This window comes from Battus philenor, unplaced genomic scaffold (genome assembly GCF_028537555.1).
Source record: "Battus philenor isolate CCGP_79_NKW_IND1 unplaced genomic scaffold, ilBatPhil1.0.hap1 SCAF_3, whole genome shotgun sequence".
Classification (NCBI taxonomy): domain Eukaryota; kingdom Metazoa; phylum Arthropoda; class Insecta; order Lepidoptera; family Papilionidae; genus Battus; species Battus philenor.
The window spans coordinates 12,484,169-12,497,988 of record NW_027181693.1 but is presented as its reverse complement, the minus strand read 5'-3'; the positions used below and the strand labels follow the sequence as shown (position 1 = coordinate 12,497,988).

The following is a 13,820-nucleotide window of genomic DNA, read 5'->3' as shown; positions in this document are numbered from 1 at the left end:
ATACTTTGACCGCGGTCTGTCGGACTGCACGTCCACGTTTCCTGCGCAAATAATATAAACGGTGACTTTTTTAATTTGATTGTTTTATGTTATTTTCATTCAAAATGTCATTGAATATTAAACGAGAAGATGGCTTATGCTCATTTTATATCGCATTCTTGACTTGTGCGGTATAAATGCTCATGTACTACACAATGAGCACCAGAGCCAAAAAAATAAAAAGAGGAGTATTCCTAAAAAAAAATAGCACGATCTTTAGTAATGATCTTCCGCATATGCAAAGACGAGCAATAAAACCAAATACACCAAACGAATTGAAAATGTCAATGAAGCGAGTTTTAGGGGCAGATATGCTCCTAGATGAACCCCCTAGCCAGGAGAGTGATTCATTAAAACGAAAAACATGCCGTCTTTGTCCGCCAAAACTAAAGAGAAAGTCCAATTACACTTGTATAAGTTGTAGACAGGTCATATGTTTACAGTGTTCCAAACCCTTGTGCAAGGATTGCCAATAATTTTGAGAAATTGAACCAATGTCAAAAATTTTGTATTTTAATTTGAGAAGACTATAATTCGATTTTATATTAGGTTAAACTGTAGATTTATAGTTTTCATTGTTATTTTTTCTAAAAAGTTTAATTATTTCGAGTTTTTCGTCCTAAAATTGATCTCTAGTAAATGTATGCCAAAAAGTGCCTTTTTTGTTAGTATGCTTTATTTTATATACAAATAAAGAAATATTGATTAAAAGCCTCGAAATTATTTAATTTCAATATACCTAAAATACAATAAGTACAATAGTGTACAAATAAAATTAATATTTACGTAATATTTGGACTTCAGAACATAGCGGTCTGAGAGACCGCGCGTCCATGGTAGTGTGACAAAAAATGACGTCCATAGTTAAAGGTTAAAATAATGTTACGTGGTTGTTGCCTTGTGACTTAAAATATAGTACATAGTTAAGAAAATTGACACAACAATATATTTATTAAATACAAAGTTTTACTTTATGTGTTTCTAATATAGGTTAGTCAACGCTGTGAAACGTTAATAATATTGAAAATATACCATATATTACAAGTTCATTGTACGCCAATAATAGATTCAATAGAAAATGATATTTTTGGACGCGGTGGCGGTGGCGGCAATGGTGCGTAATTAAGTATGGCTGCCAAGAGGTGGGTGCACAGCATGGCTGCGGGCGCCCGCGCGGGGACGGGCTTGGGAAGCGACTGCGGATGTTCTCGTTCCAGCTCTGCGTCCGCGAATGCCTTGCGACGCCGCACTCGTTCGTTCCATTCCGGATCACCGCCAAGAAGTCTCATATTGCCTGATAGCAATAAAAATATATTCATCGATTAATTACCAAGTTGGCGGGCACATTGTTCGTGCAACCGAAGACCGTTGGGACCGAAAGGTTGTCGAGTGGCCACGAGCTGGACGACTACGTAAGTAGGTTCTTCATTAGGTCGACCGATGACATAGCGAAAGCCTCGGGATGTCACTGGATGCGGGCAGCGCAATACAGGTCGTCATGCCGATCATCTGGAGAGGTCTGTGCCTCCCAGTGGCCAGTCTATCGGCTGACATAATGCTGATGATGAGTAAACAAATTAAACCCTTTGCACTCGAAGTTTCTTTCATTCATATTAATAGTAACTCGATGCGATTTTAGTAAAAATCTCATATTCAAATTTAGGTATATAGGCATTAAAAATATCGTTGCATGTTATTATTTTTAAATTGTTAATAAATATACATATTTTGATTTATGAAAAAGATAAAAATTCGTTAATTAAACAATCTGTTTTTATAAAAAAAAGTGAAAGGTTAATATAATATTAGGGGGATCCGAAAGTAACTTAAGTTAAATTCATACGACTATATTTTTAACAAGTTTTTATTTCTGATCTGCTTATATATATATATATATATTTCGATTAACACAGTCAAGGTAGCGACAACTCGATGGATGCGAGCACCGCAAGGGTCACTGTGGCTATCTTTGGGGGAGAGCTATGCCTTGCAGTGGGCGTTTATCGGCTGACATGATAAATTTAAGAGTTCAGATCACAAACACTGTAGCACATAACAAAAAAGATATGTTGTACATATAGAAAACTTTAACAGGAAAGTGGCACGCTAGCATTTGTTAGCCTGTTGTTTGGGAAAGTTCGAGAACAACGTCGACACAGCAGAGTCCTTCGTTAGAACAAGGCATCAGCGTACACGGCCAAACAAACAAACGAGCAATTGTGGAATCGATTAGGCATACTCCTTCTAGTTCCGCCTTGCAACCAGACTTTCATTTATTACATGAAAGAGATATAGACTAACTACCTTAGCTTATAAATTTCACAATAAGCTTGTTATTGAGTAGCAGTGACACGTTGTTGCAAATGTATTAAAATAATAAAAAAACATAACTTTTTTAAAAAATAAACGCGAAACTTTGTGAAATACGGTTACAAGAAAACAAGTAATAGATTTGCTTACTACAATATTTTAATTAAACTTGTTATTGACAAGGGTTTATAGGATCCCCAACTAGGTGGACCACGACGTGGTTATATTGCAAGAAGTCGCTGGATGCGAGCGGCGCACGGCTGGTCTTCCTGGTGATCCTTGTAAGGGACCTATGCATCTTAGTGAGCGTCTATCTACTGATATGATGATAATGAAGGGTTCAAAATTATAGCAAGCATAAAATACAGAACATGTAAAACCTTAGTTATCACCTAATTATTAGGATCAAGTTACACGAGACGCAAAATTTTTTCATACAGGTAATCGTATCTAATCTATTTGTTTACTTATCAAAACGTAAATATTAATATTACTGATAAATATTAACGGTTCTTAGTGTTATATACATTGAAATATTTTTGGCACCGGCTGAGCTATGATTCAATCGAGCGGAAAGACTTGTTTACAGTCAACAGTACGAAGCTGTAACCTGTAACCCGACACTCCGACAAAGAGCCGCCTCTGCGTTTTCTTGTAAAACAATCTTCACATTTTTTACAGCTCATAAAAATAGTCAAAAAGATATTTAGTTTTTTTTTAATAGACGGTGAAATGTTGCCGAGGTTTAGATGACAGCTTTTGTTCTATAATGATGCAGAGATATTTAGACGCGTCGTTCAAACTTTTATTGCGTCTGTGGTGCTCTATTTTTAATTATTTGAAGAGTATCTTTTTCACACAATATAATAATACAAGGGTATCAATGTCGCTACAGAGTGGTTGCATTTTAAGACGCATTTTGAGTCTATACACACCAACCGGTTTTTCTGTTTTATATAGAATATACAAAATAAAAGATTAACAGTGTTCTAAACTTTTGTATAAATATAATAGTAATGCAATGAGTGTTGTGAGTAGTTAAAAGCTTTACAAAATATTCAATTTATCTATGCCCAATATTGTTCCAAAATAAATATTTATTCAGCTAATTTACATTTAACGTTTCACGAGAAGAAACGAAACACACGACAGTGTCGACTCGTTTACAACAATAACAAAAGTCGGAGTGGTGCACGACAACCCGGATATCGGTCTGCATCTACACATTGTCTGCTCATCGAATTTATTTTAAAGCGCGATTCATTTGAAGGCGCGGTCGTTTGGCTCCTTATATTTAAACGATTTTCACGTTTATGAATTGTTAACCATGTACTGTAGACTTCACAGTTTAATAAGTCTAAATTTAAATAAGTAAAAATTTATGACTTGCGTAATTTTTTTTGTACTAAATTTGTTTACTTCATATATTACATTCATATTTTATTTTATCTCGTACAATGTAATTGGTTATGACATGTAAACGGTTATTAGTTTTTTCAATAGTAAGGTTTGATTTGTTCTCAAGTTTATGGAGTTTCTTATATTCTTCTTATATTTAATCATTTTTAATAAAATGATAATTAATGTTTATATAATATTATATTCATTTGACTTTACCTAACACTCTTAAATGTTTTATGTAGATATTTGGAACAGTATTTGGAACTTCTGGCACCACGGTCGGTAGGGACAGATTTTCGTAGCAAGCAATTATTAATTTTAGTGTGTAGTAATCAGAATTTTGAAAACACCTTTTCTTACTATATTATGATTACGTTATTTATAATTTCTGACACTAATAATTTCTGGATAGACTATGCTACATATTAATTGATAGCAAACGGGCGTTCACCCCTTTATAGCTTCTTATATATATACACACACATTATTGACTCACTAAACAATTATTTTTACAACGTATTACGGTTTATTATAGTTTGACATGCTCTTTTGAAGATGGGTATATTAAAATTATGCGTGTATTTTCTCGACAAATTATACTATCTTACTAGACCGTACACGATTTACGTCTATCTTCATGGTACAAAATTAATGAACAATACAATAATTTAAAGAAACAATTAAAAATGTGCCGGCTACCATTTGTTACGTAACAGAATCATAGAGTAAATTAATTTCATGCTTAGTATAGAATAAAGAACGGATTTCTGGCCGAAAACGTAAACAAAATTTTATTTGGCAGTATGTAGACAACTGCTGCATATTATGAACTTTTTTTTGTTGAATCCTCCGAACTAAGCGTACGATCTCGAATATGTTTCACGGAAAATGCTAAATTATGTTTATTTTTATTGGCCGTTGAGACAATTTAATGCAGCTGTTCATTTTATATCTGTTTTTGTGTATATCATTGTTACGTTTACTACTCACGAAATACGAAAAACAATGGTTGATATTTTAACATTTTTTTTAATACAATGATTGATCATAAAGTAATATTTAACCGAACCTCGCGATGAATCATATTATATATTTTTCCTGTGACTTTTTTTTTGGATTGGAAGATATTATTTGTCCGTCGACATTTACAGCTTCACAAGGTGTGAGTTGGCACACTTTTGAAGGCGTTTAACCTGCTGCATTTTCTTTACTAATTTTGAAGGCTTTCTCGGCAGCCACAGGTTGTTTATTTCACTGGATTAGGAGAATGCCGGACAAGAGTATTTCCGACAGAGTGATCTAAGAAAGCTTAAGGCTCAAGCTCACAGGTGGGCGCTTGATGGGCGCAATTACCGTGAGAAGGAAACATGGCTCAAACTTTGTCTCAAAACGCATTTAGTTTGTCATTTAAATTATACCTACTCAGGCTATCTGCGACTACCCACTCGGGCCGAAACGTAGTCTCTCACTCTAGATCTCACTGGATGGAGCTCGGGTTTTATCTACGAGATTGAATCAGGAATCGGAGACAAAGGAAAGTACCGATATGTGGATACCCTGCGGATTTTCGGGTGAGCAAGCCATTTAGCGCTCTGAATCGTTGGCCACGGGGGCCTAAAGGTTTTGAAAAGGAGATATGGGTCAGAGCAGTGTATGATGTTAACCAGGTCTTTGAAAAACCTTGGATGCAGGCTGCCTCCATCCGATCCTATCAGAAACCTATGGGGAGACCTATATCCAGCAGCGGACGTTCAGCTGAAATGATCATGATGATTGAGCTGGCCAAACCTCGGTTCGATCAGTTACTATTAGGTAATTCTCATGTCTTCAACTTTATAACAGGATATTATTATTAAGGAAATAAAAGGAGCATTTTTAATTTTTTAAAAAAAAAACCTCGCTCTTGATTACACAGTTGTTATAAAATACTTAGTCTAGCTATAAGTTCTTTTACAAAGAAAATAGCCGATCATTAGTAAAAAAAAAAATATTTTAAAGTTTTATGATTGTGTTTATGTAGAGTGAAAAAGGTGTGTTAACGTACTCAACTAGTTATTCAAAGTGTCCAGTCTTAGCTTTAACGCACGTAAACGGTCGGGCCATTTGTCGATGGATTTATAAACGGTTTCCATTGGAAACTTGTTCACTACTGCCTCCAAAGATTTCTTCTGCAACTCAACATTTGGGTGACGCTTAGAGCAGGCCATGTTGCACAGACCCCAATTTACAGTCCAAAGGGTTTAAGACCGGACTAGCCCAAGGCCAATCATCAGCCTTTATGAAGGCTGGAACATTTTACTCTAGCCAAATTTGGGTAGTGCGCACCCTAAGACTAAGGGCTGAATTCTGTTGGAATGTCCACACTTCGCTTCTGAATAAGGTGTCGTTGTGAAGTTTAACTACCGCTTTTAACACAGTATCTTGATACACTTTGGCTGAAATTTTCACCCCTTTTTCGCAAAAGTGGAGTTTTGTAGCCCCCTTGGCAGGAGACACCCCACCAAATCTTGATGTATGCTGAATGATGGCCTCGCTGGACTTTGGCCACTGCCTCGGAAGCTTTTAGAACTGTGTGCGTGCACTCGATCATTTTGTTTCTTGTAGTGCTCCTGGATTGTAAAAAAAAAATTCTGTTTTTCGTCCGCGTATCGAAGTAACAGCTGTTTTGATCTTTCGATTCTCTTTTGGTTTAGTGCCTAATTTAAGGTATGTCCTATGTGTCTCCGGTAAGCCTTTAGACCTGAGTCTTATTTGATAATCGAGAAAGTGTCCTCGGTAGGATTCTCATTACTCTGGAAAGGATTTTCTACTTCCTTATAGGATTTCGACAAATTCTGGCCTGGACTGCATTAATGATCTGGTTTATTCAAATAGACCGTGGTTGGCCGGATCTCTCACGGTCATCAACAAACATGGTTTCGGTGTACCTTTGGATGGTACGTTACACAAACATTCGGCTAATCTTTAGCTTTTTCAATGTATCAAAGATGTCGGCGGGCTCCTTACATGCAATTACTGTAATCTTATTCTCTTTAGTGCCCCACTTCATTTTCAAAACAAATAATTCTTAAACAAAAACCATACAATCGTAAAAGGTAATGTTCGAAATTCAAATTAATGTTTTTTTTTAATGTGTGTAAACAAACAGTAATTGAATTTATGGCTAGGCTAAGTATTTCGTCAACTAGTGGAATTTTACGAGTTATCAGCTGCAGTTTATTTACTTATCATATAGGCCTTTACTATATTGGTACTAATAATTACTCTAGGACAATAGATCCTGAAGTAGTCCAGGTGGTTCCCCTGGAGTCCAAGGGAGACTCAGCATAGCACGTAGAGGACATTGACGTGATAGAATAATGGCGGTTCCTTATTTATAAACGGTGTGTAAAAACTTGCATATTCCATATCCAGGACGACGTGTCAAAACTTTTTTTCAGTCTGGTTTCTCTGGAGTATGTATGAAAGCTAAGTTTTAAAATTTTTTGTATAAAATAATCAAGAAAGTTATAGATAAAAATTAAAATAAACAAAAAATTAAACAAAAGTTTAATGATAATAAAATAATTGTAAAATAAAAAACAATAATAATAGAAATAGTATAAAATATATAAAAATTGTGATACTCAAAGAATGTGGCGAACGAAAAGAGGCGACGTGAGTAAGAATAGTGAATGAAGTAAAAGAGTATACAAGAAAATGTAAAGAATGAAAGGGGATATAGTAAAACACCTTGTGAAGAATGACAAAAGATAATACTGAAAAATTATTCGAAAAAACAACAGGGACTTCTCTGTCATAGATTAAAATATAGGGAAACGAAAAAAAAACGTGTTGCAACTTTCAAAACGCTTGTTTAGACGTGCGAAGAGACGAAATACGATTTCTGGTGTGTGTACTTGCATACTATTAATTCGTTGTTGAAACTCAATAGCAACAACGCGAATTTCGATAGTTAGATCTAATCTTCACATTTTTGTCAAATATGTGAATAAGAAGTATAGCGCATTTTTGGTCGATTTGCAAGTATTGAAGGAACCTTCATCGTCAACAAAAGCGAACTCTGGTAGAACAGCTGTGTGACTCCAATGTCGTGGTTATGTACTATTGTTTATGTACCATCCAGTCCATAATACTTTCAAAATAAAGTATCACCACCGACAGGTATATATACAAATAGGTGACGTTTACTCAAAATCTCGTCTTTCATTCTCGCCGGATAAGATTTTACAGGCCCGACAAGATTTTAAGTGACTAAAACATCGTTACTTGTTATTTCTTTACAATGTAAACTTTTTTAATAATTTTCAACATAACTTTAAATAAACAAAATAAACGTTCATCAATACGACTGGAATGGTTTCCATTTAATTCATTGTTGTATTTCTAAGAACTTATTTTTTTCCATAAAGTATTTATTATAAATTAATTTACGTAAAAGATTCTTACCAAACGTCGATGGAGGATCAGGGTATGCTCTAGACATCTGCATGCAACGTAAACGAGCCCGATATGCCCTTTTGCGTGCTGCTAAAGCAACAGCCTCATTTCCTCGAGGTGTTCCCGCACCTTGTTGTCTTCGGAGCGCCACCTAATAACAAAGAAGGTGGAACTTTAACATTTAATTGAAATGGCGCAATTGTCTACCATTTTCTGTTATTTATTTATGTTTTGATGTTTTCCAACCAAATTAACAATATTTAATACAAATACAAAGCAATTTAAAAAATACAGAACTAGCTGCAATTTTAATGACAGATAACCTCTACATGCGACAGGTAACTCAAAACGTATTAAACAATTAAAGGCCCTTAATATATCAGCTTAATATTAATTAAAAAAACTTTAATACATCAAATGTTAACTTTAATTGTTTTCTTTCTATTTATTAAAGCAACAATTTTCGAGCAAATATAATACTCTCAATTGATTAATTACTGTTAAATTGCAAGGGTTCATCTTTTCTAATAATACAAACCGTTCTCGTGGCGTTGCTAAAGAAACTATTTTGTCTCAATAATTAACCATACCAAAAGACCATACACCTTATAATTACTAGAGTATTTTAAATGAGATAGCCTTATAGATATATTTAATTATTTTGTATAAGTTTTCAATTTGCAATATTACTCGTCCTTATATAAGCTGATTGGTTATAGATATAAAATCGTTAAAAGATTGTATGTATAGCTTATTTGGAGTCAATTAAGTTACACACTTTATCCAAAAATTAATGGTTTCAGATATAATAAATAACGTAATGATAATGTTGTAAGAAAAAGCGTTTTCAAAATTCGAATTATGGTTTACTATTTTCAAATATAGCCACTTGCATTTTATAGAATAAATATTATGTAACGTTTATTTTTAAATAATTTTGCTGACCAATTAATTACACATTTACTCCTTTAACGCTTACCCTTTTAACCTATCACCTATCATATGTATCTGTAATTTATAATCGCGTAGGAGAATACCGCGTTAGGATCCGAGTGAGTTAATGTTGTTGTAATCGAACTTACGAAATAATAATAATAATAAATCCTTTTATTCCGAGGAACAAATATATTAACAAAACACGTCACCACGGCTTTTTCCACTGTGGACATTGTGAGAAATTCTTAAATACAGACTTACTTGTGCGGCCATAACCCTTTGTCTCTCCAACACCAATAAACATCCTGGACATCGGCAATCACGCCAACGGCATAAACGCTTATGTCCTTTTAGACAAGATATTACGCCGTGATTGCGGCACCTTGCACATTTCGGTGTTCGCAAAGCTTTCCTCCCACCGTTCCCACTATCTAATTCACTATTATTTTCGTTTTTCATTTTTTATTATACGCCCAGAAAAGAACGTTATATTCGTTACAAATATGCCAAGATGAATGCCGGAGACATGTTATCTCAGAAATATTCCTTCACAGATTGACGGCTGTAAGTTGGTTTCAAGTTTGTAACGTAGGCCGAACGGTCGCCCCGCCTTTGCCTGCGTGCTATTGGTGTGTTAACTCTGAAGGCGGTAACACTCAGACGCCTTTTACACTTCATTGTATTTCTTTAAAACTGTAATAAATAAACCTTTTAATATTTTGTTTCTTAATAGGACATTGTTATCGTGTCTTTTTATATCCCTTATTAGACTGTTTACATTTTCTTGAAAAGTTATTTACAATTTATATAAATGTTAAGGAATATATAGTATAAATAAGTGTCAAAATTCATCAACCATCATGAAATTTTATACTATAAATGAGATATAAAAATTGATTGTGTTAATAGTCAAACGAATACGCTCACACATTTTATAGAGTTACGAAACAAATATTTGCAAATTAAAAATGAATACAAAAGGTTCACAATATTTGTCAAACATTTTTTATTCAATTTACTATGCTGCAACAAAATTATGAGACATGAAGGTAATATGTTCGGTAAGCACAAATCGCATTAAATAAATAAGTGTAATAAAATTTAAAGTAATGGTAAATGTATGTATGTACGTTCATGAATACGCCAATTAAAAGGATACTAATTATCTGCTATGATTGCAGCTGCACATAGGACTTCCGCCCTAGATTTCCACCATTTTCCGATAACCTCAAAAAGGTCTTTTGCCCGGATGTTGTTGAACAACCTACACTGCGCATGCCATCAAATCTACCAACTATAAGGCCTGCTTATTTCCATATGATAATCCGTTGGACTATGTTGGTTACTTTCGATCGTCTAAGGATCTGCTCATTCCTCATTCGAACACAATCGTTGAGCAACTGTGAGTTTACCAATGAGGTCCAGAGGGAGAGACCACGTGTCAGTCACATTTGGCAATACACATTAATCGTAAACTTTCATCTTAAGATACTGAGGAATATTTGCCGATGATGATAACTAGCCAATGTACTTTGGAAAATTGAATCTATTGCAATTCTTATCGCCCACTGATAATGGTAGGTGAAATGGAGACTTGGCTTGTTAATTAAACGTGCAACAATTTAAATAATCAGCAACTCATTAGAACCATGTGACACGGATCTTTGTTTTAACATTCTTCGCTGATTATCGATATGATATTGCTGGTTGTATTTACGGACAATTGATTATCGAATGATTCTTTCTTTTTAAAGAGATTATATAAAGTCCGTTGTGGATTGTTTCTGTGTTTCTCTGTTACACAGTTATTTTTGACTGGTCTTTTTATGTTCGTAAAATTTTATTGCATTTAAGGCGAATTTCACTGCGGTGCAGGGAGTGCGTTGCAAGCAAACGCAGAGGTCTTAGAGCGCACCATCGCACGCACTTTCAATAAACCTGTGCCTGTGCTATAGCGCCGGGCGTTCTATCTCAAACCCACGAAAAAAGAGCTTCGGTTTGTACACATATTTTTGTATTTACATATTAATGCCACCGCAGCAGAAGTTGCACTAATGCGCTAATAAAGTTTCAAAAAAATAATCTGTGTTTAATGTGTTTAATGTTTTTAGAGCATATATGGAATTTGCCAAAAACAGAACGAGATGCAATTGAATTTTTTTCACGATCGAATTATTTTTCCATAAAAACGAAGATGTACTAAATTCGTATAACAAAACTTTATTTTGGTAAGTTTTGGGAATGTCATATAACTAAGTGTGATCAACAAATGGGACTTGGAAAAGGAAACTGGATTGCGGTAAGCGGAATTCCATTTTGATCGGCGTAGAAATTCGCGTGACGTTTGATATTGATATGGCATCTTCCCAATTTCTGCTTCGGTGGTTAATAGATAACTACCCATGCTTGACATCCGAAGCTCTTCACATGTACGCACATATATTTACTTAAGCTAACGCTAGGCGCTGAGCTAACCGCTGCCTGTTGTAAAAGGCGATTAGAAGTGCACCGGGTTCGTCCATCATCGTCCATTTAATGCGAACCCGAGAAGGGCAGCGACGCAAAGTAGTCTCTCGGTACAGCGACGATGCCGCAGGAGGTTTACATTACCCTTGGGAAGTGTTTTGGCACAGTACTGAAGGGCCAAAAATACCGAAGACGACCACCGAGAGTGGAACCCTGTCCTTCCCTAATAAGGCAAGGTATCTTGTCCATTCAGAACATCCCCACCCCTAGCCTTATAATTTATAATATGCTCATTGTTGTATTACAAGCCTGTTCGGATAGTGTAGGCGCGGTCATAAGTTTAATTTTAAATGTTACCATTTTATACACACGCTAGTTTACTCTTTATGACCAGTAATAATAAATAAATCACACGATTATCCCGCGTCTTAACCAGTAGATACTGTTCTCATTTATTTAGTGAATATTAAATAAACTCAAATTCTTTTAAAATAAATTTATGTGATTGCTACTCAATTGTCTAGATTTGTATTAAGTAATAAGCAACATTTGGAATTTAATTATAAATATTTTTAATATTGTTATAATCTAAACAGTCACGGTATCGGGATGATAATGAAAATAATACTCTATCTGGGGCGACGATTGCCAATTATATCTCTTGTTTCACTATCTGCTGACCAGCGCCTTCTCGCGTTACGTCGCTCTCGGTAGGGCAACAAACGTTTGTTTAAATTGAATTAAATATCATTCACACTAACGAAAAAATATTTATGTTTTAAATCAGAACAAATATTGTCTCTTTATTGGACAAACAAATGCTTTTCAGGTAGCAAGAGGTACGACAATCCAAAATAATTCAATTTAAAAATTCTTTATTTAGTTTAAAATGGATTACATTCAAGTCAAGAAGGAGTTTGAAAATTTGCAGAACAACAGGCAAAACAAGCGGAACGGAATAAAAATATCACATCTAATTATCATTAAAATAGCTCGGAGGTGAACACCGCATTCCCAATTTGCGCTATCTTTTATGAAATCATTTATAGTGTACTACACTAAGAAGATAGCGAGCCAGGTAATATCCATCTTCTATCTTAGTACTTCAATAGAAGATGGAAACTTTTTGAAGCGAATACTTTGGATCGACGAATCAAAGTACGACAAGGATGGCATTACTAATTTCCTTAATGAACATTATTGGGAAAGAAAGATTGCTAAACCTTAGTTAAAAAAAGTCTCTTCTCGAAGACGACTAAGTGTAAATGTTTGGGCCGGTGTTATCTGGGGAATTTTTACAGGACCTCATTACATGCCCGACAGTTTAAATGGCGCCATACTTGGTTTCGGTTGAAGTAAATGCTGTTAGCCCGGGGGCTTTTACAGCTTCACCGGACGCTGGACAGACGAATTTTAGTTTTATATGCGTAGTAGAGCGCTCTACCCGAGTAGAGCTGTGTAGTGTTGATGTTATATATGCGGCTTGGGACGGCAGCGTGGACCACAGGCGAGTCAAAGATGGATCCGGATCCAACCTCGGTTCGCCTACGCTGTTCGCGGGGAGCCAGGGAGCGGGTGGCCCTAAGAACGGGTATTATGGTGAATAGTATTTGTTCTATTGTGAATGACGCGATGTCTTGTGCTAAGTGATGCAGGTGAAGTGATTGTTGGTATGGTGTCATGTTTTTGCAAAACGATTTGTCGAACATAATTTACCAGCACGATGTATGAATTAACGGCGCTTTGCTATATTTTTTTATTAATTTGTGACCAATATATATTCACAATACTTTATCAGCCAGCATTCTGATGAACAATAAATAAATATTACTTTATAATTATACTACTCGTGACAAAGTACGGGCTATCGAACAATGTTGGCTTGTTCCCGACTTAATAACCGCGGCGGGGCGTTGAGGCACGATAATTGTACGCGCTGCATGCCGACGTCGGACAAACTTTCTGTTGTTTCAGCTCTTCAAATTACGCGCGCTTTTAATTCGTTATACGGCCGAGTGCGTTTGATTACTCTAATGAACACGGTTCGCCCACAAAGCGGCTCTCCGTTTATTGTAATATACATTATTCTTTGTTAAAATAAGTTCGTTCAACAAGATGTGTTTGTTAGTTTCATTTATTTTTAATGAAAGTCGAGATGGGCTCTGAAACTAAATGCAATACGTCTCTTTTAAGCCTTGTGCGTAAAATTGATGACCATACCCGACTCT

At 35.3% G+C, this 13,820-nt stretch overlaps 1 protein-coding gene across 1 annotated transcript; it reads right to left on the bottom strand.

Annotated features, from left to right (window-relative positions):
• Nucleotides 1-1,084: 1,084 nt before the first annotated feature.
• On the bottom strand, nucleotides 1,085-9,585 carry dmrt11E (doublesex-Mab related 11E). Its single transcript, XM_068770836.1, has 3 exons — nucleotides 9,388-9,585; nucleotides 8,200-8,341; nucleotides 1,085-1,333 (listed from the first exon to the last, which is right to left on the bottom strand). The coding sequence occupies exons 1-3, from the start codon at nucleotides 9,583-9,585 to the stop codon at nucleotides 1,086-1,088; spliced, it is 588 nt and encodes a 195-aa protein (XP_068626937.1). The 3' UTR covers nucleotide 1,085.
• Nucleotides 9,586-13,820: the final 4,235 nt, after the last annotated feature.